At 41.9% G+C, this 24,233-nt stretch overlaps 1 protein-coding gene across 5 annotated transcripts in view; it reads right to left on the reverse strand.

Annotated features, from left to right (window-relative positions):
- Positions 1-24,233, reverse strand: part of ASAP2 (ArfGAP with SH3 domain, ankyrin repeat and PH domain 2) — a 97,257-nt gene that overhangs the window by 59,665 nt on the left and 13,359 nt on the right. For 4 of the 5 annotated variants that reach the window (XM_079969744.1, XM_079969745.1, XM_079969741.1 and 1 more), the window contains exons 2-3: positions 5,150-5,222; positions 1,790-1,935 (exon numbers count right to left, since the gene is read on the reverse strand). In XM_079969744.1, the coding sequence (XP_079825870.1) occupies positions 1,790-1,935; positions 5,150-5,222 (219 nt within the window). Of the gene's footprint in view, positions 1-1,789; positions 1,936-5,149; positions 5,223-11,194; positions 11,217-24,233 lie in introns of those variants that run through there. The other variant, XM_079969743.1, reaches the window with a different exon arrangement.

Here is a 24,233-nt window from a genome sequence, read left to right on the forward strand (position 1 = left end):
ACTGTTTCCATCTGATATGAACTTCATTTAAGGTTAGTGACGCTGCACTCACTCCTACTGCCTTGCCCTTCTTGGTTACTGTTTTAGGATTATGCTCAATCGGTCAATGATTAGGTATCGTTAATGGCCCTTCAATGCATACAGTTTTTCTCTGGATGCTGCCATCATCTGGAATCTTATGTGAGTCTAGGAAACAAGTACCGTATTTTTCCATGTATAACATGCCCCCATGTATATGACGACCCCCTATTTTTTGGAATTGCAGTGGTACCTCGGGTTAATTACTTAATTCGTTCCATAGGTCCATTCTTAACTTGAAACTATTCTTAACCTAAAGCACCACTTTAGCTAATGGGGCCTCCCACTGCCACTGCACCACCAGAGCATGATTTCTGTTCTCATCCTGAAGCAAAGTTCTTAACCCGAGGTACTATTTCTGGGTTAGCGGAGTCTGTAACCTGAAGCGTATGTAACCTGAGGTACCACTGTATCTATAAAAGAGACACACAGACACTCATTCTTGTCCAGCTTGCAGATGCCACCAATTGCCTGTCCCCCCTCTACACTATCCGTGTATAAGACGACCCCCAATTTTTTACATTTATTTATAATGAAAAAATATCATCTTATACAGTTGTACCTCCCAGTTATGTATCCCTCCAGCTACATAAACTTCCGGATACGTAAGCGGCAAACCCGGAAGTATATTTCCGGGTTTTTGCCCTGTGCGCATGTGCAGAAGCAGTAGACCGCTTCTGCACATGCACAGAAGCACTCTACCGCCATGCGTGCGTACACAGCAGCAGTCCCTCCGGTTGTGGAAACCTTGGGATCTGACCGGAGCTCAGGAACTGATCCCATCTGCAACTGGAGATACCACTGTACACGGAAAACTATGGTACTAAGGATAGGATATACTTGCCAGTGCATTGCCACAGTACTCCCAGCTGTGCAGAGATACCACATTGGCATTAAAGATAGGTGTGCTGCTTATATGTAGAGTAGGATGCTACTGAGAAAAGAATTTTTTCAACCATTGGACAACTGAGAAGTTGACAGAGCAACTCACACAAAAACGCCTTGCTACTCACTCTTGAGGCACTAAATATTACATAAGTGCTGTAATACTGGAAAGGGCTTGTGAGTGGCACAGCTGTCTTTTTTTTAAAGTATCTTCTTCCAACATCCGAACAAACACTATCAGTGCTATTCAACACAATCATACTGCGATGCAATGTGGAGACCAGGTCAAAATGACTCATCCCCTTCCCCCATTTTTCATTCCCAGCCCCCAGGAGAGGGTTTGGTTCAGTCAGAGGATAGCAATGAGTGTTAATAAGGGTTTAAAAAGAAACCAATTATAAAAGAGGCTGGAAGTCTCTCCTTGAGACGGCTAGATAACAAAGTTGTCTTTACAACCATTTACAATATCCACTGCATGCACACATGAAACATTTCCCCACAGTAATCAGATTTCAACTCTATAGACATTCACATTTCCAAATTAAAGCTCTGTTAGCTAAGCTTCAGACACAGCTATTTGGTTTTCTTTTTTTAAAAAAAACACACCACTAAGTCAAAGTATATTCTACTGCACTTCCTCAGATGCCACTGGAAGGTTACTGCAAAATTTGAGGAGTAGCTAAGCTTAATGTCTATCAAAGCTTTGGACTTTGTATGAGATCAAGTATTAAAGATTAATTTATTCTGGTTAAAAGCTAAAGCTACACCATTCAGTTCCAAGTCTACATATAATAATAGTTTTGGGGAGGGCCAAATTATTTCATACCAAGTTTTTGAAGAGCGCCGTCAACTCCTTTGTAAATACTGCAAATTTTAGAAATGCTGTTCCTAAATCTGGATCATCCCTGCAGACACAGTTTCCTCCAAATTTCTCCAGTGCTTGAGTGTACTGTTCTTCATTCTCTACATGAGCTTCAAAGAGAACAAAGATTATGTTAATTTCAATAGCTGCAATAGGGTCTCCACTAATGTAAAATAGCCCCCGCAGTTGGAAAATAGTTGCATTTGAACACTTTCAATTTTGTATTTATATTTTAAACATTTGTTAAGATTCAAAGCAACCCAATAGATAAGTCAACAATGCATAATAGATAAAAAAAGATCTCCAAAATGGAGGTAAAGGTCATCAAGGTGTCATGAAATGCAAACAAAAACCCCTCTATTCCTTAGATCCTTGCAAACCAAATAGCTTAATAATTTAATAACAATCACCTATGTCTTATACATTAAAAAATCTAACAAAAACTGGCTAATTAATTAACAATTACTTAGCTACATGTTTCTGAAAACCTATGTCCTGCCAGGAAAAGCATTTCATTTCAATGGGGAACTATCGCTCTGCAGCAAAATGAACAACCCTGCATGTATAGGTATATACAAAGTGCACATACAAAGTGTATGAATAAGGGTTCAAAGTATCAAAACAGCTCTTACAAAAGTAAACAGATGCAGAACATAGTAAACAGATAACATACAGGAAAAGTGAACAGAAAATTCCAAACACTCAAAGATATAAAAGTAAGCCAGCCTAGAGAGGCAATCATCCTTTCCAACACTGTCCCTCTAACCTAAGTGTGCACAATGTTTTACCCACATTTGCAAAGGTTAGGAAGGAGCTGTTGCGGCCAAAGCTCCCTTGACTGGTATAGCACTTTGGGGGGCTGCAGTGCTAAACCCATGGGAGCAGTGCCTCAGGCTCTGTTTGCTGCAAGGTATTCCCACCTCTGAAACATTGCAGTCTCCTTTGCCAGCAAGCATGCCCCACAGTTTGAGAACTACTCTAGCAATGTGCAGTTCTGGTGTCAGATGCAAAAGACCAAACCTGGGATCTTCTGAATACAAGCATGTGCTCTACCACGAGCTACAAATATTTTACTCTATATTTTAGGGTTGTCACACTGGTCAACTGAGAGTTATTCTATTATTTGCCAATTGTCAATTGGATTGTCACTTATTGGATATGCTGTAGCAGTGGATTTCCTTTAAGGAGTAAGGCTATCTGACTTTTGAGATCCCTTTCAACTTTATGGCCTTGTTCACATATCGTAGTAAGCCAAACTATAGCTTGTGAGCTTGCAAGGCCCCTGGAGAGGAGCTCAGAGCTGCTTTGTTCATTGTCAAGGCTTTTTTTCTTTCCGATGAGCTAGGCCAAGGTTTGGCTCAGCGTGTCATCCAAACCAGATCTTGTGGTTAAACTCCCTCCTCGCTAACCGCAAGCTGTATCCATGAACAAACCTTGACACAGAAGTAAGAAGAGAGGGAGGAGCAAAGGATCTGTGAGCTCCTCTCCAGGAACCTGCATGACTGAGCAGTCCTGATAACCCATAATTTGGGTCACCATGATGTACAAACCAGGCCTATAATTCTGTAACTCAATGAGGCCAAGATTGCCACTGTCTTGGAAGCAGCTTACCTTTCAAATTTTTGTTGTGCTTTCATTTGCTAGCAATGAGGACTTCTTGCCTGCTAACCTAACACTACCCAGGGACAATCTAGCTAGCTACATAGCTGTGAATCTCTTACAGGCCCACTTGGTCTAAGCTGCAAAGATCTCCAAAAGAGAAACATAAGCCTTGCAGAAATCTTTACCTCAACACTCAGAAGGAAAATGAATTGATATTGAGCGCGCTTTCAAACTGCTAGGTTGGCAGGAGCTGGGACAGAGCAAAGGGAGCTCATTCTGTCGCGGGGATTCAAACCGCTGAACTTCCGATCGTCAAGCCCAAGAGGCTCAGTGGTTTAGACCACAGTGCCACCCGTGTCCCTCATATATATTAGTAACTTTGTATCAAGTGATCAATCAATCAATGCCTAACTTATAGCAATTATTTACATTAGTTGTTATAGATGTCTAAAGTCTCTTTTTTGTTTTAACAAAGTTAATATTTTTTAAAGACTTGGCCATAATTTGATGGCATTTGACTGGCCAAATAACCAGCTACCTGACAGTTACAGCTAGTGTAGGAATTACCATAAGCATCACTTGAAACCTGCATACAGATCACCAGGCTTCAGTACTGCACTTAGATGGCTTAACACATTACAGTGGAACCTCTACCTGCGACCATAATCCATTCCGGAGGTCTGTCCGGAGGTCGAAACAGGTTGCTGGGAGAGGCGCCGTTGTGCGCAGGTGGCGATTGCCTGCTTCTGCGCATGTGCAAACGGCGATCGCCACTTCTGTGCATGTGCGAACGGCAGCAAACCCGCCGGTTACTTCTGGGTTTGCCATGGATGTTGGGCGAAGTGGGCGCAAGCGGAGGCGGACGTAAGAAGACGTTTGATTGTTTATGGAAAGTTACTTTCAAGTCAGGAGAAATACAATGCTCTATTAGTGAAACCCATAAAACTAAGTTTGAGGTCTTTGCAAAACCATGACTAAACTTGTTGGCTGTGGTGCAGAATTATTGTCTACAAATGTCTTCACAATGGCCCAACACTTGCTCCTGGCAAACTGTTATCTGCAAAATGGAACCCAACTTTATGAACACACATTATCATGGTTTGGACATTATGCTAATCTATGATAATTGATATACCCAACCACAGTTAAGGCTAGCAACAGTTTGTCCAACTTTGGGCACAGTGTTGTGGTTAATTAGAAACACAGGATAAAGCATCGAATCACCAGTAGAGGAGCGGGGAGTATTCAAGCCCAAGGCTTATTCATCTAACATTAAATCACAGTTTAGAGTTACGTTCTAACAAGGCCACTCCCTCTCCCCTCCTCTTTCCAGGACTATTTCACTCTTACTTCCCAGTATCTACTATGATTCTGTATTACTTGTGTACCAATTCAAAATTTCCATTTTCAACCCCATTCCAAACCAGGTTTTCAATCTTTGATTTGTGGGGAACCTATGGATTTTATCAAGCATAACTTGCATCAGTGCGTACGTAAACAAAGAACCATGGTTAACTCTAGGAATGGAAAGCACTCATGAAAGAGGCAACATAAAGTGCTTATTCATGAGCTTCTGGTTGGTAAACCAGGGTTCATGGGGAATCAGCATTATGTCTGCACCAAACACGCCTATAACACTTTCACAGATATTCCCAGCAAATGCATAAGTAGGACAGGTTTTCAAATACTTAGTTTTTAGCAATGTAGTTAGACTGTACATACCAAGCCCAGAAATATTTATGGCTTTTACGGATTTCTTCATTTTATAAAGAACAGTTCGGTCAACATCCAGTGCCTATAAATGAAGGAAAATAAGAAGCTTTAATATTTATAAAAAATCAGCTCATATAAATGGCTACCAGAAAAAAACACAAAACCCTTACATCATGCAGTAATATACTGATCAGCTATTGTTATAATTTAAATGTATTTATATAGAATGTTCATTAGAGGATCTGGTTAGCACACTCCATTATCCTCAGGAAAAAAGGAGGTGAGTGTTCTCCAGCATGCAAAGCAGATTAATTTGTATTATTAATATTGCCTTAGTAGTCCCAACATGAGCCGTATGGTTAGCATTCCTACAATTCTGAACTAATATGGAAATTTCCAATAGAAATCTGGACTTCTATGTAGCTGACGTAGCAAACAGACCAGTATATTAATAGCAACATTAACAACAGACTTCCATTGGGTTTTATATGATTTATTTTAAAAGAACACCTGACCATATTAACTTGCTGCCTGCTGTGATCCAACGAAGCAGACACAGCTTTCAATAATGCAATGTTTTCAACCAAGGCAACATATTCATGAGCTTCCAAGAGCATCATGAACGCCCTATCAAAGAAATTAAAAGATGCTCTAATGATCTTGCCTCTAAGCATGAATAGTAAAATAATGCAAGGCTACCAAAAGCCAGTGTAAGTGAAGCAGAGCAGGCAAATCAGTAGTTTAATTCTCAGAAGAGTGAGAAATCTTCATTTGGTCTAGAACACCACCAACCCATTTCCACTATACACTGCAAACAATGCCAGTGTTGTGTCGACGAAGCTTATTTTGTGTCTCAGGGAAGTCCCTAAGGGTTAGATGAAGTGCCCTTTAAACAATCTCTACTATCTACAAGCTCTGTTTTCATCCATCTGATGAAAGTAATAGCTGAAAAACAGAGTTGCTCAGTGAAATATATTCAGTGAAATATATATTGCATGATTTCTATTCCTTAAATATATGTTAGGTGTACCTCAAAAACTAAAATACTTCCAAGAATAAGGCAGACTTTTCATAAGAAACCCTCTGCGCACACATACATATAAACTTGTATTACTATCACCAAACTCAAAATATAGAGAAAATATATAATTTGGCATGTGTTCAGTTGTTTAAATGATTTGTGAATTCAAAGGATTTAGGATTCGGGGGGAAACAACCCAGCAATGACATTCTATATATATGTACTTTCATATGTCTATAATATAAAACATCACTGTAACCAGCAAAATTCATGTCAAACTGTCAAAAATGACAGCAGTATACATGCTTTGTTTTGTTCTTCACAGGATACATTAAGCATTTAAATCACACTGAAACCCTGCTGGGTTATGTATTTCTGTATAGTACACTGAATAATTAACTTTACTACAAAACAAAAGGAAACACACACACACAAACTGGAGTTTCCAACCAAAGCTACCCAGACAGCCTTGTAAAATATGCCCTATTCTTTCCTTTGTCTGTTTTCACTTTTAAAAATAATAATTTTAAACACGAGCATTTCCGCCAGTGATTTCAGTGGAATTGTTCCTTTGCAGCAGCGGGGTAATTGAGCGGTGACTAAGTAAAGCTTTTAAATGTCTTAATGGGGCTTGGTTTTTGTGTTTCACTCCTCTTGTGTGAAGAGCATTTCCCTTTAGTCCTTTCAGTGCCTTCGCTCCTTCCCAGCACCTGCAAATAATTTTCAAGGAAGCTCATGCTATGCATTTCATCTTCTGCTTTAAGTCTAAAAGCATATGGATGCTTCCTTTTTAACTCTAATAAAAAGCATGGCAAGATGTTTTCGGTTCCTATGTCTCTTTTGTTCTCCAAGTGTCAGAAACAATGATTCTTAAAATGGCTTCTGGTGATGCCTTGTAGGACAGCCATGTTCACTGAGGTACCGCACTCCTCCATTTTCTTTTAAACTGGAAGGAATATGTCTTTTGAACATTCAAATATCAAGTCAAACCTGATGTTAGTTATAACATCTGGAATATATCTATATCTATATCTATATCTATATCTATATCTATATCTATATCTATATCTATATCTAAGCACAGCAGTCCCTTAACCTGCTGCAAACAGATCTATCACACTTCCCAGCCAGGGATCTTTAGGATAGCATATTATTTATTACATAATAATAATGTGATTAACAGTGATAATAATGTGATTAACATTGGTTTTAAGAAACAATGTTAACTTCCTTAGCTTGGCTTTGGTCTCAGCAAACAACACATATCCCCAAAATTCCAAAATCTGGACCCTGTGGAATACCTGATGACAGCAATCGGAACATGACAGATTCTGAAGGATTCATCTCAGCCATTGGAAGCTCACAAGCCCCTGCACCCTTCTTCAACTCACTTCCATTGCCATTTCCTCAGAGATGTGGAAATGGAAGTATCACCAGAGGCCTCTCTGAGAAATGTCCATTCCCCCCGCTCCCACAAACTGTGATTCCTTGAGAGCTGTAAAGTCAATACAGTGGTACCTCAGGTTAAGAACTTAATTCGTTCTGCTGGTCTGTTCTTAACCTGAAACTGTTCTTAACCTGAGGTACCACTTTAGCTAATGTGGCCTCCCGCTGCCGCTACGTGATTTCTGTTCTCATCCTGAAGCAAAGTTATTAACCCGAGGTACTATTTCTGGGTTAGTGGAGTCTGTAACCTGAAGCGTCTGTAACCCGAGGTACCACTGTATTCCAAAGAAATGGGCGCTGGAAACTGGCACTTTTTGGAGCATCTGACTCCTTAGTATGAATATCAAGTACTCCAGAAACTGTATGTTCCAGGGTTCTGTGCACCTGGGATGCTGCTGAGCATGCTCATAACAGCATCCTCGGCACAAAGGCCCCCCCAAGACTTCAAAGCACCAGAAGACAGAGATGTGTGCATTGAAGAAAAATTTCCTGAGGAAATGTAATGCAATGTAGTGAAGTACTATGATCTGGACCAGGCATAGGCAAACTCAGCCCTCCAGATGCTTTGGGACTACAACTTCCATCATCCCTAGCTAACAGGACCAGTGGTCAGGGATGATGGGAATTGTAGTCCCAAAACATCTGGAGGGTCGAGTTTGCCTATGCCTGATCTGGACATATTCCTATTCCAAGCTACTGCATTTGAATGTTACAACAACTCTATTTGCAGTGGAGAAAAAGAAATATTATTTAACTCACAGTGCCCTACATTTATTATAGATGTGAAGTTTAAAGTTTCATTTAACACCTGATTGACATTAATAAGGGACGTGGGTGGCGCTGTGGTGTAAACCACTGAGCCTTGGGCTTGCCGATCAGAAGGTCAGCGGTTCGAAGCCCCGCAACAGGGTGAGCTCCCGTTGTTCGGTCCCAGCTGCTGCCAACCTAGCAGTTCGAAAGCACGTCAAAGTGCAAGTAGATAAATAGGTACCGCTCCAGTGGGAAGGTAAACCGTGTTTCCGCGCGCTGCTCTGGTTCTCCAGAGTCATGCTGGCCACACGACCCGGAAGCTGTCTGCGGACAAACGCCGGCTCCCTCGACCAGTAAAGCGAGATGAGCACCATAACCCCAGAGTCGTTCATGACTGGACTTAACTGTCAGGAGTCCTTTACCGTTCCCTTTTTAAGATTAATAAAGATATGGCAGCGGAGAGTGTCCATCCATATCAAAGATGCATTGCTCAATTTCTTCCTATTTCAGTTGGTGAGTAAACCTTTTTTAATACTGCCCAACATTTCAATTACCCAGGTTTTATTTTATAAGAAATATAGAAATGTATCAGATCTTAAGAATGTCCCTTTTAGAAACACATTCAACCAGCTTTTATTCAGAGCAGCACCCACTAAAGTTAACGGGCCTAAAGTAGTCACGTTCACCAATTTCAATAAGTCTCCTTTGAATACAACTTACCTGAATCCCACTCCTAGGGAGGAATTCACCATAGTGCATGTCAATCATTCCGTTGGTGCAAGCTTTTCACCTTGCCAAGCAAGACAACCCCCACTCTCCTCCCACTGGGTGCTATTCTGTGCGCTCTCCCGCCACCCCCCAAGCCAATTTTGGGGGTCCACAGGGGAGCCCCAGGGTTGTATTCAACTCAGTCCTACTCAGAGTAGACACAATGAAAATAATGAAGCTACATTACTAGGACAAGCATTGATCACCACCCTTACTCCGAAGGAAAATTGCCCTGAGCCTTTCCCTCCCCTGCTAACACTCAGTCTACACCCAGACATGTCTAAGTTACATGCCAGACAGATAGACCATTACAATGAGTCACAATATTGTTTCATTTCTTTACAGGGTTCATTTGACACTATTTTTACAACCACCAACATAACCAATTTGCGTTGTGCATCCTGATTTTCATATCTGTGAGGCACTTCAAACAAACCCAGAAAATAACCATTAGTTATACAGATTGGCACAAGCAGGTGTAGCGATTTATTTTTAGCTGCCAATTAAGTGACTAGATTTCAGGTTGAGGGTGCTCCTGTAAGCAGTTCTGGTTAATTAGCCATAATTAGAAGTTATAGTCTCCACAGCAACCTCAGCTCCGGCACACATCGAGAAGATATTTTAAGTGATCCATTGAGCCGGGTATTCCAAGTGCAAAGACTCTGGAACTCGAACTCGGAAGTAGTAAGCAGAAAACTAAGAGCACTGTCCAGCCACTGATGGAGGCTTTCATCCAGTGGAGGCTCCGACAATAGATAATTTTTGCCAATACCCTCTTCCTCTCAGCAGTTCTCCATGCCACCTTCCACACCAGGTCACAAAGCTCACATGTAGGGTCAAAGCAGACAGCAGACCAGACCTTGGACAGCTCCTGAAGCTCTCACCTTCTAAAGTAGGTACAAGAAGTTGCAGCAGGGAGCTCAAGCCAACTGGGGCCTCATATGGGCAGATAAGGATGAGTGCTGAAGGCTGCACTTCACTGGGGGAACTGGTTGGGTGGCTAAAGGGCCCTTGACTTATTTAGCAGTCTTCTAACTTCTGCAAGCAGAAACATCACCTTGCCAACGAAGGCCCGTATAGTTAAAGCTATGGTTTTCCCAGTAGTGATGTATGGAAGTGAGAGCTGGACCATAAAGAAGGCTGGTCGCCGAAGAATTGATGCTTTTGAATTATGGTGCTGGAGGAGACTCTTGAGAGTCCCGTGGACTGCAAGAAGATCAAACCGATCCATTCTGAAGGAAATCAGCCCTGAGTGCTCACTGGAAGGACAGATCGTGAAGCTGAGGCTCCAATACTTTGGCCACCTCATGACAAGAGAAGACTCTGATGTTGGGAAAGATGGAGGGCACAAGGAGAAGGGCACGACAGAGGATGATATGGTTGGACAGTGTTCTCGAAGCTACAAACATGAGTTTGACTAAACTGCGGGAGGCAGTGGAAGACAGGAGTGCCTGGCGTGCTCTGGCCCATGGGGTCACGAAGAGTCGGACACAACTAAATGACTAAACAACAACAATAACTTCTGCAAGGCTGGGGAAATAAGACTACTGTAGGAGACAGATCTCTGAGTCAGAGGATCAGAGGCAGGACTGAATCCTCCTTCTTGGCTTCTGCCCAGTGAAACTACCTTTACCTCTTCTGAGTCCTCCACCATGCACAGCAAGGCCCCCAGCTTGTGAATCATCATGAGAGGCATTTGAAATACATATTTTATCTCAATGTATGTACACATTTATAAACATACTTTACCCGTAAATAAGCAATTTTAAAAACATGCTTGGGGTTTTTTTAATGGAGAACTACATTGAAAAATTCAGAGAATTGCAAAACCCTGCGGATTATGAGTTGCATTCCAATGTACACAACAGCCGGGGAGGTGGGCGGATCAGGCCCATTTGCATAGGAATACATGGAAATTAAGTTCCTCAAAGGTCCCCAGTGCACACATAAGCAGCGCAGAAACATGCTCGAGCTTAATGTTCAGCAAATAAAGCATTCCTCTCTAAGAACAATGTTAACAACACTTGCGGGCCCTATAAAACATTTGCTGCACCCAGGTTGACAATTACCTAGTGTGCCTCAGTCAAGCATATCATCACATGGTTTCACTGCACAAAGAATCTCCCTTGTCCTCTTCAAGAACCATATCCAGGTACTTTTAAAAAATCCAACAAAGGATTTTAGCACACTGAAAGCTATATAGAAGAAGAGGGACAGAAGCACAGAAGAGGGAACAGAGGAAAGTTATTTTTTTATTTAAGATTATAACTTAAATTCATCCTAGCAGAGCAGAAAAATGAGAGGTTTCACTGAACTGCTATAAATAGTAAGGATAACATGGCACTGAAAATATCCATATGTTGATAAGCTAAAGATATCAAACTCTGGATAGGAGCTTCCTTATACGGCCACTGCCATGTACTCCCACGCTGCTCCCCAAGATATACCATTGACATACATGAAACAACGACAATAAAACCAATACAGTGGTACCTTGGTTCCCAAACGCCTTGGTACTCAAACACTGCAAACCCAGACGTAAACCCATGCTCCGTTTTGAGTGTTACGTATCCAATTTGAGTGCCACACTTCTGTTTTGAGTGTTAAGCTGAGGTCTGTCTGTTTTAGGCTCTTTTTGTTTTGTTTTTGTGACTTTGTGGAAACCAGTTCAGCTACTGATTGATTAATTGTATGACTGCAGTTCATTGTTTATTGCTCTCATTTTATGGATCAATGGTCTCGTTAGATAGTAAAATTCATGTTAAATTGCTGTTTAAGGGGTTGTTTTTAAAAGTCTGGAACGGATCAATCCATTTTGCATTACTTTCTATGGGAAAGTGTGCCTTGGTTTTCGAACGCTTTGGTTTTGGAACAGACTTCCCGAATGGATTAAGTTTGAGAACCAAGGTACCACTGTACTAGATTTGCATTGTTACTTACCTATCCATTGATATATATTTTTTTAAAAAACCCAAACCCACTCAAGGTTCAAATTGTTCATTTTATGTTTTTAGTCAATACCAATTACTGAGTAACACTGAAATCCTAGCTATGTCTACTCAGAGGTAAGTTTGCAGAATTCCATAAGGTTTATTCCCAGGTAAGTGGGGTTAGGGTTGCAACCTAAAACTCTTTACAGCCCAAAAGGAGAAGTCAACATGCATCTTGGAAAATTTGCCCCATTATTTGCTTTCAAATGGGAAATCTGGCCATTGCTAGACGTAATGCCATCTCACTGATACTAGGCCTTGCCCCTCACAATACATAAAATAAACTTCTCGAACAGCAGGCAGAGTCTAAGCTCCACCTGCACCATGCAAGACGCCATCATACTAGACAAAACTCTATGAATCTGGCAAGAATCTCTCTGGGGAATTATAGCAGACAATTCTTCTACATTAAAATTTTATTTTGTCACTTTGCTAAATGCACATTTTACAAGACACCTTTGCCAATAATAGAGAAATAAAAATACTATTGAAATATTGTTGATCCATTCCACCAATCTAGTTAATTTTGTCTATATATGATATATAGATACAGTCACATACACACAAAGTAAGAAAATTGATTTAAAAAATGGGTTTTGCTGCATTATTATGTTTCTCTCATTTTCCTGGGCCTGTCCTTTCTCCTACAAAATATTTTTTGCTAGGTAATTGAAACATACTAGCTGGAAAACCATAGCCATGTCAGCAAACTGCCTATGAAGTCTGTGTCTAGCCACACAGAATATGCTAAGTAGTTGGAGGGGATGAATTAAAAGCAAGGCGAAGCCACCAAACAGAAGCCCTGGCTTAACAGACCTCAATGAAAAAAGTAAGGCAACATAACAGCACGTACACATGAGCTAACAGATCCCAGGAAGACAAAAGACCATTCCATTATTTTGAAAATGCTCCCTTATCCATTTGCCTTCCCAACTTGATGTTGGAAGCAGAACAGCAAGGATCAAGTCATTTAATAATAATAATAATAATAATAATAATAATAATAATAATAATAATATAATATTTATACCCCGCCCTTCCCGGTTCAGAAACCCGGGCTCAGGGTGGCTAACAACAAATTTAAAACACTTAATTGTAATACAACAAAAAAGCAGCATAAAATACAGTATAAAAGCATGAATAACAATAAAATTCAAAGTACAAAAGTCAATTTGAGGGAAATCCATCCAATAAACATTAGATAGGTCACCAGGGCTAGCTGGCTAAATTAGACCTACTTGGGCCAGCGAGGAGGCCAGGGAAGAATTAGCTGTGGGGTCCCAGAGTGGGCAATCTTCATAAAAAGGGGGGAGGGGGAAGAAAAGCGAAATAAAAGATCAGGCTGAGTTCAAATTAAAGGCCAGATGGAATAGCTCTGTCTTACAGGCCCAGCGGAAGGAGGTTAAATCCTGAAGGGCCCTAGTCTCCTGGGACAGAGCATTCTGCCAGGTCGGAGCCATCACTGAACAGGCCCTGGCCCTGGTGGTGGATAGTCTGACTTCCTTAGGGCCCGGGACCTCTAAACTATGGTTATTTATGGACCTTAAGGTCCTCTGCGGGGCATACCAGGAGAGGCGGTCCCATAAATACGAGGGCTTAGGGCATTTGTAATGTGATACTTGATGCCCTATCCTCTGGGGTCCATCATGCCAACAACAGCCTGGGCATGAGAGCTACAGCACAGGTATTCCAAGAAAAATGAGTTTCTCATAATGGTAGAACTTCAAGGGCCTCTTTCACGGTATCAGTGGTTACACCAGAATCTATCATTATGGTTATCACAATTATTTTTATTTATCTATCTCGTTTATAAATCACTTCCCATGAGGCATCCCAAAGCCTTTTTCCAATATAATAAAAACTGATCTAAAACAGTTACATATTATAAAAACAGTTTTTTTAAAAAAAAAAAGAGTTTAAAATAGCAACAGCACATACATAAAATCAATTCAAACCCAATACCAACTGTGATAAAGATCTCCTTTCAGAATCCACTTAGAATTTTTAAAAATTCAATTAAGAATGTAGGGTCTGGATCATGGATGAGGGGAACCTTGTAGCCCTCTCATTAGCCCTGACAAGCAAGGCCAATGGTAAGCAATGGTGGCGGCTGTTGTCCCACAACATCGGAAGGCCACAGGTTCCCTATCTTTAGCCTAGATGAACACTGTGGCACCTAGCACTAAAAATCTAAGTCAAAATGAATTAATCAATTTAGTAACTTGTATCAGACCTATTTAGGCTTTTTTACAATGAGTCACAATGCCCTCCCCAATGTACCCTTAGCTTCCCCTTCCCTTAAAATTTTTGCTATGCTGCCGCAAAAATGAAGGCCACAGTAGCTGAGCTCAGAAAATTATATGAAATGGTGGCAATTTATACTGTTATGGAATATATTGCACATGATGCGCCATCATGTGAACAGTACAGTGGTACCTCGGGTTACATATGCTTCAGGTTACAGACTCTGCTACCACAGAAATAGTACCTTGGGTTAAGAACTTTGCTTCAGGATGAGAACAGAAATCGTGCTCCGGCGGTGGGGCAGCAGCAGGAGGAGGCCCCATTAGCTAAAGTGGTGCTTCAGGTTAAGAACAGTTTCAGGTTAAGAACTGTCCTCCGGAATGAATTAAGTACTTAACCCGAGGTACCACTGTACCATGTAACATTTGCGTGGAGTTGGAGGAAGCCATTGTTATCAGTCTTACCTGTCCTTAAACCTTTCCCCTACCCTTATCATTAAAGCAGCAGCTTGCTAGTTAAAAGCAATTAGGTGATTCCCACCCCTCAACTGTTACTAGATCAGCGACAACAATAAGAGTCATTCTCCTTGTCTGATAAGAAGAGCTGAGGCTCAAACCAGAGCACCATTTCAAATTTAGATAAGAGATAGTATCATTTAGCCATTTAGTGTGTAAACCAAAGATACAGGCAACTCCAGAGGCATGATCAGATGTGGTCTGAAACCATGGCCCAGTTCACACATCACGTTAAACCGTTATTCCAAAAACTATGTATTTTTTAATGCGTACAAGCAGCATGGTGGCGCATGCTGCCACTCTTCCCTGTTGCACTGCCAGGAAACAAGTCAAAAGTCTGGCACGCCATGACAAGCTCATGGCTTGTTTTCCCCAAACTATCCACAAGCACTAAGCCAAGAACACGCTTATTGGGGGGGGGGTGTTCCTTGAAGAGAAACAAACCATGAGCACAGGTTCAGATCTCGTGGCAAGCCAGACTTGGCCTTGTTTCCTGAAGGTGCAGCAACAGCAGGAAAGGAGAGGAGGGAGAGCTTTTCACCAGTACGTACCACCATGCTGCATTTTTATGTTGTTTCTAACTATCTTTTATTTTATGGGACACGGGTGGCGCTGTGGGTTAAACCACAGAGCCTAGGACTTGCTGATCAGAAGGTCGTGGTTCGAATCCCCGTGACAGGGTGAGCTCCCGTTGCTCGGTCCCTGCTCCTGCCAACCTAGCAGTTCGAAAGCACGTCAAAGTGCAAGGAGATAAATAGGTACTGCTCCAGCGGAAAGGTAAACGGCGTTTCCGTGCACTGCTCTGGTTCACCAGAAGTGGCTTAGTCATGCTGGCCACATGACCCGGAAGCTGTACGCCGGCTCCCTCGGCCAATAAAGCGAGATGAGCGCCGCAACCCCAGAGTCAGTCATGACTGGACCTAATGGTCAGGGGTCCCTTTACCTTTAACTATCTTTTAATGCGGTATATGAACCTAAGATTGCCATATTTGTGTGTGTAAAGGAAATTCTGGACCTACAGCAACCCTAAGAACCAGGCCAATGTGTTGGGGCAAAGAAGGAGCTCAACCACCTAATCAAAACAGTTAAAGGCCTCAAATGTAGGACGGGGAAACGCCGTTGAGTTAAAGTCACCAATCTTTGGACAGCCTCTCACCAATCAGTGTTGGCGTTCTCTATACAAACAAATATAAATCAACCGCAGCATGCTTCTGACTACACACTGCTGGCTTTGTGAGCAAAGTTTTAATGAAAACAGCCTTAAGCACCTGAGACAAATTCATCAATAGCTTGTCCACATAGATTCTTTCTAGTCATCAATCTACCGCCTTCATATTTCCCTGGCTTCCTGCTTTCTTCTGCCTGCTAGCAATGACCTCTGAAACCTGGTACGGTTCTAAGATTAAGATATGAAAGTCTTACCCCACTTCACTGCTACTCTGAGATAAGCAAGGTTAACAGGCTTGCTCACTTTTGACTACTACAACACTGTCTTTATTGCTTGCGAACGTACAAATTGTGACAGACCAAACAAGCAGAAAACAGGAGGTTTACTGTGATTGGGGGTGGAATATAACACACGTGCAAGACACTTTTCTTATTTAGTGTATGACTCAGTGTTTGGGTTTGGAATTACTGGTGATTGATTGCATGATCATAGCAGCATTGGTGCTAGGCACTTCTTAAGTCAACAGTACTTACATCAATGGCATGAGCCTTATTAGAAGAGACTAAGAGGAGATACGATAGCCATTTTCAAATATCTAAACAGCTATCACATGGGAAATAAGAGCAAGCTTGCTTTCTCCTGCTCTGGAACGTAGAACCCAAACCTATGGATCCAAGATACAATGAAGGAGTTTCCAACTAAACATCAGGAAGAGTTTTCTGACAGAAAGAGCTGTTGGACAGTGGAGCAGACTCCCACAAGAGGTGGTGGACTCTCCTTCCTTGAAGGCTTTTAAAGCAGAGTTTGGATGGCCATCTGTCATGTATGATCTAGTTGAGATTCCTGCATTTCAGGGGATTGCACTAGATGACCCTCAGAGTCCCTTCCAACTCAACAATTCTGTGATTCTATGAATTAATGTACCACAGTCCTAAGAAGAAAAATGCTACAAGTATACTGCAGAACAAGCAGTATTAAGCCGTCCATATTCATAATTTGTGTCTGACCAAGTTCTGTATTGTATTTCATAATCTAAATGAGTAGATGCATCTCACAGAATGCTACCTAATCTGCAGGACCAGAAACGATTTGCAAGGAGTCCTGGTGGCAGCATGCTTTATGACGTATCTCAGACGTGAGCAAAGTCTACAGAGGTAGCGTGGGCTGGCCCTACTGCTCTTTATTCTTTAGCTAGACTACAGGTAGACTCCCTTCTGGTCCAGACTCAATGAGAAAGGCTATGGCCTCATCTTCACATTTGTAGCAGTATCATGCCACTTTAAACAGTCATGGCTTCCTTCAAGGAATTCTGGGAGCTGGAGTTTGTTAAGGGTGCTGAGAGTTGCTAAGAGGCCCCTATTCACCTTAGAGAGCTGCAATTCTCGGAGTGGTCTAAGAGTCAATCCCACTCTCCCAGCAAACTTTCCAAATTTAAAGCACACGGCTTTCTCCAAAGAATCCTTGCTGGAGAGGAGATATGAGCTGGCAACATTTGTGACCAGATCATTCTCTTCGATTATGCAGAAAGTCAATTCTAATTGTACAAAAAAGGGAGTAAATGCAGTGTTCGCTATAGAACACAATTCAAAACTGCATTCAGAAAACTATGGTAAAGTCTTTGCTTGTTTGATTCCTTGTTCATTTACAAGTGTGGGGTGCATTACTTCACGACTTCCCCTTGCTCCATGACGAGTTTCCTAGGCTGGTAACTTGTTTCAAACCCACGGGAAGACTTTCTTGCATCAGTGAGCAACACAGATCAATGGCCACCCTGGCTGGGGCTGATGGGGCTTCTGGTTCAAAACATCTGGCAACCCACATTGGCTACCCATGTAGTAAAGGCGTACCCCTTGCCTTGCACATGTTCCCAAAGAGGACCAGAAGCCACCACGTCATACGAATCCATCCTCAGTGGCAGCACCTATCAGTCATCTTGCTTCCTTTGGGAACCATTTCCTTTGCTTCCTCTCAAGGAATAACAGCCTCTGAATGCACCAAAATCAGGAACAATGCTGAAAGCAAACTTTCGGGTTCTGAAAATCCACAGGAGAAAACAGGAGATGATACTTTAAACAAGACAGCCACACACACCACTGATTCTACCAACATTTATAGCCACAAGAATGTTCGCTGTATCGGATTTATTTGAGCTTCCATAAAATAAATGCCAGTCTCCAGCGTAAGACGTAAACTCAAACACAGCAACAGTTCCACCCTTCCTGCAACAGTTGGCAAGCATGTTAAGTGGAATCAAAGCAAAGGAAGCTTTCTTGTGCCAAGTTAGGCCACTGGCCCTTCTGTCTAAGTATTTACACTGGCAGAAGCTCTTCAGGGTTTCAGATGGGAGCTGTTTTCTCAGCTCTACCTGACGATGACAGGGATTAAACCTGGGAATTTAGCAGACCCACCTGTGAATATTATAAACTGATTCTTAAATAACCAATTCATAAGGTGTTTTTTTTTTTAAAAAAAATGATACAGAAATATAAACCAGACATTGGTCTAAGCACACCTGTCATAGACTAATACCTTTCTATCTAACTTTCTCTTACAAATGATCCAACGATGCTGAATACTCTGAGGCCGGCTCACTTTGCCCGATATAAGAAGCAAACAGTATACAAAGCAATGGCCTGATTCAATGCCATCTGGGCCAAAAAGGACTAACACACATTCCTATATGGTTTTGGTTCAGTATAAACCATTGGCAACAGTGTACGCAGAAGTCACTATGAATTTCTGTCCCATCGTACCTTCAAAATTTGGGAGGGACTGTGCATATATTTTCTAATTGTGGAGTAAGTCTCATACTTCATGAGGTTGCTGGCAATGTTTAATCTTTGCAGGTTAAAGAGTCTTATGCCAAAGAAATCCACGCGTTCTCCCAAACTGTGATGTCCAATGATCCCTTCTAGCTCTTGACTGTCTACTGAGGCTCTTACTACTCCAACTGGGCATGGCTCTCTTCTGGGTCTTAGTCAGAAATCATCCCCACACATGCTACAGGAGACCCTTTTAATTTTAACTAAAAGTGCCACTGGGTTAAACCCGGGACCAATAACTGAGAGAGATGGCAATGATGCAGCACAAGTGAGTACAAGTATGTGCATAATTCAGGGCCCTGGGCAACTCTGGGAGGAGGTTTGGAGTATAAATTTAATTAATTGAGTTAAAATGGACCCTGATCCCAAACAAGGTCATGTTGGAGGATCCCCTTCTTACATCTTTTGAGTATCATCTTCTTCACAGGCTGAAGCACTATCAGCAACTTAGAACAGTGCAGGCTTCCAGAGGACATTCTCAGAACACTTCGTAAGTTCGGCAGACACAGTATTTCCAATAAACTATTTCATAGAATCATAGAATCATAGAGTTGGAAGAGACCACAAGGGCCATCGAGTCCAGCCCCCTGCCAAGCAGGAAACACCATCAGAGCACTCCTGACATATGGTTGTCAAGCCTCTGCTTAAAGACCTCCAAAGAAGGAGACTCCACCACACTCCTTGGCAGCAAATTTACTTGAATCTATCCTGCAGCTGATAATTTTGAATAAACGTATAGTTTATAAAATGTAATAATAATTCAGGCAGTATTTGGAAACTAATGCATTGCTTCTGAAAAAGATGTCACACACTAGCATACAGTCAGAAATTCAAAAGGAAACTATGAGACAACCCTTCCTTGGATTCTCATGGGCAAAACAGAAATTAAGGTCGCCCAACTTCAGTTTCGGAAATCAATGCCTAAATGGAAGTGAAGGTGCAAGGAACATGTTCCTAGAAATAATTAATGCATTTTTACATTGATATGAAATGTGTTTTGATTGTCCATACGTGTTTCCCAATACAGTGGTACCTCAGGTTAAGAACTTGATTCGTTCTGGAGGTCCGTTCTTAACCTGAAACTGTTCTTAACCTGAAACACCACTTTAGCTAATGGGGCCTCCTGCTGCCGCCACGCCGCTGAAGCACGATTTCTGTTCTCATCCTGAAGCAAAGTTCTTAACCTGAAGCACTATTTCTGGGTTAGCGGAGTGTGTAACCTGAAGCGTATGTAACCTGAAGCATATGTAACCCGAGGTACCACTGTATATACATGGTGTAACAGCATATCTATGCACAAATCTGCCTTGCATCATGCACAAAACACAGACCGAGTCAAATATTAAGAGTAAAGGTTGCAGAGGTGAAGAGTGTGGCAGAGATCTCTTTCCCATGGGCATGGGGAGGCAGGGCTTTTGTTATGGGGTGCGGGAAGCAGAACCTCAGTCAAACTGCAAGGAGACATATCCCAGGCAGAGGGAGGATTCTATATTCGTTCATGCCCTCCTTTTCCTATTTAGAATCTGGCAACACACTCACACAGTTTATACATGATAGAGGGCAGAGCAGATACAAATTTAATACACATGCATTATGCATTATTCAGTGGTTGCAGGTAAAAAAAATACATAGGACTTGCTTCTTCTATGTGGAAGTGTTTGAAAACTGGAGGGCAGGGAGCAGTACCCTACAAAATTTTCTCTTAATTTTCTACTTCTGTGTCAGATCAAAGGAATACTTTTTTAAAATGAAAAACAGATGGAAGATCAGGGATTATGGACTTGTGAAACAAGGCTGAGTATTGCACTAAACCGGCTAAAACAAATTACTCTTGCTGGAGAGGAGATATGAGCCGACTACCTTAGCTGCCAGATCATTCTCTTCCATAATGGAGGAAGCTTTGTATTTGTAGTATATTTGTATTGTACACAAATACAAAGAGAGGGGAAATTCTACTTTTAGTTGTATTAGGTACAACAGGCACCTTCCGTACCCCATGGAACGAAATGAAGTAAAATAAGAACCCAGCAAAATTCTGAATCTAAATTAGGGAACAGGGGTCAAGAAAATGGATATATGCATGGCAATGAAATTTCCACTCTTCTGCCTTTGTTCAAATAGTAATCCTGTCTGATTGATAGGGATTAAAATGATTAGTGAATGTATGCTGCTTCCTAAATGGCTTTCCTCAAAATAGATTTCACTAGGGCTATTTCTCTCTCTCTCTCTCTTTTTTTGTAAAGAAAGTTTTCACTGAAAATGAACCAGAGCAAATAATGCATGCTTCACGTCCACATTGCTTTCATGCTCCCTTATTTCCCCTCTGTGTCTTTTAAAATACATAACAAAAGCTTTTCAGGAATGCACAACTAATTTGTTCCACTACAATCTCTTCAGCTGTTTTAAGGTAGTCACATACATACTTAACATAATGCCTAGACAAAATTATAGACTTCCAGCTGGAAAAAAAACGCACCACAGTGATAATCTACTCTTTACTCTGGTGCAAAAAAAGGGGGGCATCTGCACAGCAGGTGGTTTTATACATCACACTACAATTCCTAGACAATGCTAAGGATTAGGAAACCAAGTCACAGCCTATGCTCTAATTTCTGGCTTTTGTTGGTTTAAAGTCAGATGCTAACATTAAGGATGCAGCTGTAGGAACAGACATTAAAGAAACATGACTGCCAAGATGAACAGCTGTAACATTTGCACAAATGAACTAGGCTAGACATGTGCAGGAAAAGTTCAAAACTGATAAACCAATCATTACAAACCTTTGAGGAAAAAGCATTCACTGGACTGGAGGACCAAACCTACCAAAACAACGAAGAACACCCACTCTCTGTTCTACTGCTACTTTTCGATATCCTCATCTCCCCTGCACCTTGTAAATCATGGGCTTCTCAAGGCTATTATGAATGGTTAACAAAGCTTCGCAGACAAAAAACCCCAATGAATTCTGCTGTTTAATAATGACATCATAACCAATAGATGTGCATCCTCTTATCCATATTGCCTTACTGTCATCCAGCAGCCAGCCTACTGAATCCCTTCGGATTAGGTCTTGGATCATTATCATCACACACGGCCTCACCAACAATGTGTTTTACTGGAGCATTCATTTCAGACAGCTTGCAATGGTGCACAGAATAGAATCAGCCGGAAGGAGGCTACAAGCCATTTATGAGTTTGTTATACAAGAGTTAGATATTCATGTACCTCTGCAAGTCAAAAGCAGTTGGCAAAGACACGCAAATCATTACAGAAGGGGAATGGCAAACCTGCATAAATTCCACATTGTTAAACTTAGCTGAGTTGTGGTTCAGAAACCTTTTTTAGCGCAACAGCACCTTGATCACATATCTCATCAATAACTTGTTTTCCATTAAGTAATATATTCCAGACATTTATGAATAAGGTCATGGGTTGGTAGTAGCAGCAGGCAGCATTGTTATCCCGGCTTCCCAGTACAATCTGTGTATTAGTTTACATCCCAACTCTTTCTCTAAGAAGCTCAAGGTGCCATACATGGTTCTCCCCCTCTTCATTCCTACAACGACCCTATAAACTCAGTAAGTTAGGCTGAGAGACAGTGACTGGACCAAGGTCACCGGGTGGGCTTCATGGACAAATGGGGATTTGAACCCCTGCACTGCCTCTGCATTGGTTAGTCCAGTGGTTTTCAACCAGTGTGTCAGGGCACCCTGAGGTGCCTTGATGATGATCAGGGGTGCTGCGGGCAACACTAGCCTCTGTCCCTCTTTCCTTCCCTCCCTTCCTTCTCTAATGCACTCTTGCATCTCTGCCTCCCAAAGGCTTGCACAGTTGTTTGTTGCAGCAGCCCTGCTGCCACCACTACTGCCTCCCCAGGTAAGGTGCTGGCTTCAAGTCCACCTTTGGCCACTTCATGTTGGGCCACTAAGGCTGGGGGCCTCCTCTCCCCAGGCCCCTATGGGGCAATGTGAGGAGGCACCTCTTTTGGGGGCAAGGAAGGCAGCTCATAGACCAGGGGCGGCAGCGGCAGCAGCGGCTGCCCGGAGGACTCCCAATGAGAGGGGAGAGGAGGCTGAGGGAATATTCCACAAGGGAGGGTGTTCAAAAAAGGGGGAAAGTCTGTCAGCTCTACAGGCAAGGGGTGACATAACTGAGCCCCATAGGTGTACAGCAGAAAGAAGGTAGTTGGTCAAGGGATCCCTGGACTCAAAAAGGTTGAAAACTTCTGGGTTAATCCATGCAACTGTACGTACATAATCTACCTAACACTTCTGTACTTGCAACAGAGGTGAGCAACTGTAATATAGCTGACATCAGAGAACTGCTCCTTTACAGACCAATGCTGAACTTGCACTCGGCACTACAAAAGGCAGAATTAATTAGAAAGGATTGAGAAGAAAATACCAACCCTACCACAGACCTCATTTCTTTGTGTTATCCTCCAAGGCACCAAATCTAAACACGTGCTTAAATTACTGCAGAATCAGCAGGAATCCAAGTCATCCTGAACGCTGAGGTGAAAACTGTCCCCAAAAAGCACCCCACATACGGCTATGGTAACCCCTCAAAAATTGAAAGGAAAATCTACTGCAAATGATCTGCAGTAGGTATGCACCAGAATAGAATTAATTCTTCTAACAATCCAATCCTATGCAGAGAAGTGAAGTCTTCTTTGTTCAGTGGGTCTTATTCCCAGACAAACATGTTGAATTGCAGCCTAAGCAAGACAAACTATTAAAACGCAGGTCAGTGAATACTTAATTATTGACATTTAACTAATCTCTGGACAGAAGATCTTCTCAAAAGGTACCATCCAAACGCTTTGCACATATATCCAATCTCCAGATCAGTGAAAAGGAGTGATACCACAATTCTTTAAAAGGAAACTTGGGGAAAATTACTGTCATTTCCCCTTGAACTATTCTTCTTCCAGTTCCCCAGCCCAGCCCCATTCCTTTGAAAACTCAAGTTCTCTTGTTGCTACTGCTGGATTTCCAACATCTGTTGTTCCCTGGATCCTTTGCTCTTGAATTACCGGTATCTGCTGCTTCCTAGAATTAATCTAACTATATTGCCTGCTTGTCCAACAACTCTCCATTTCCTTGATTTCTTCAAACTATAAACCACTAGAAGCATTTCAACACGCAATGTGAGGCCCCTGCACCATATGATTGGCCACAGTGGGCAGAGAGTTGCAGACAGATGGGACTTTAGCCTCAGGGCTCTCTTCTTATGTTAAAGCACTTTTGCAATATGTATTTTTACATTCAGTTGTAACACATTGACTGTTGCTAGTCTAAACAGAAACCATCTCCTCTTTTTATGGCTACTTCAACACGTGAAGAAAGTTGAGGCTAGCCTTCCCAAAC

The sequence above is a fragment of the Podarcis cretensis genome (genome assembly GCF_951804945.1).
Source record: "Podarcis cretensis genome assembly, chromosome: 3".
Classification (NCBI taxonomy): domain Eukaryota; kingdom Metazoa; phylum Chordata; class Lepidosauria; order Squamata; family Lacertidae; genus Podarcis; species Podarcis cretensis.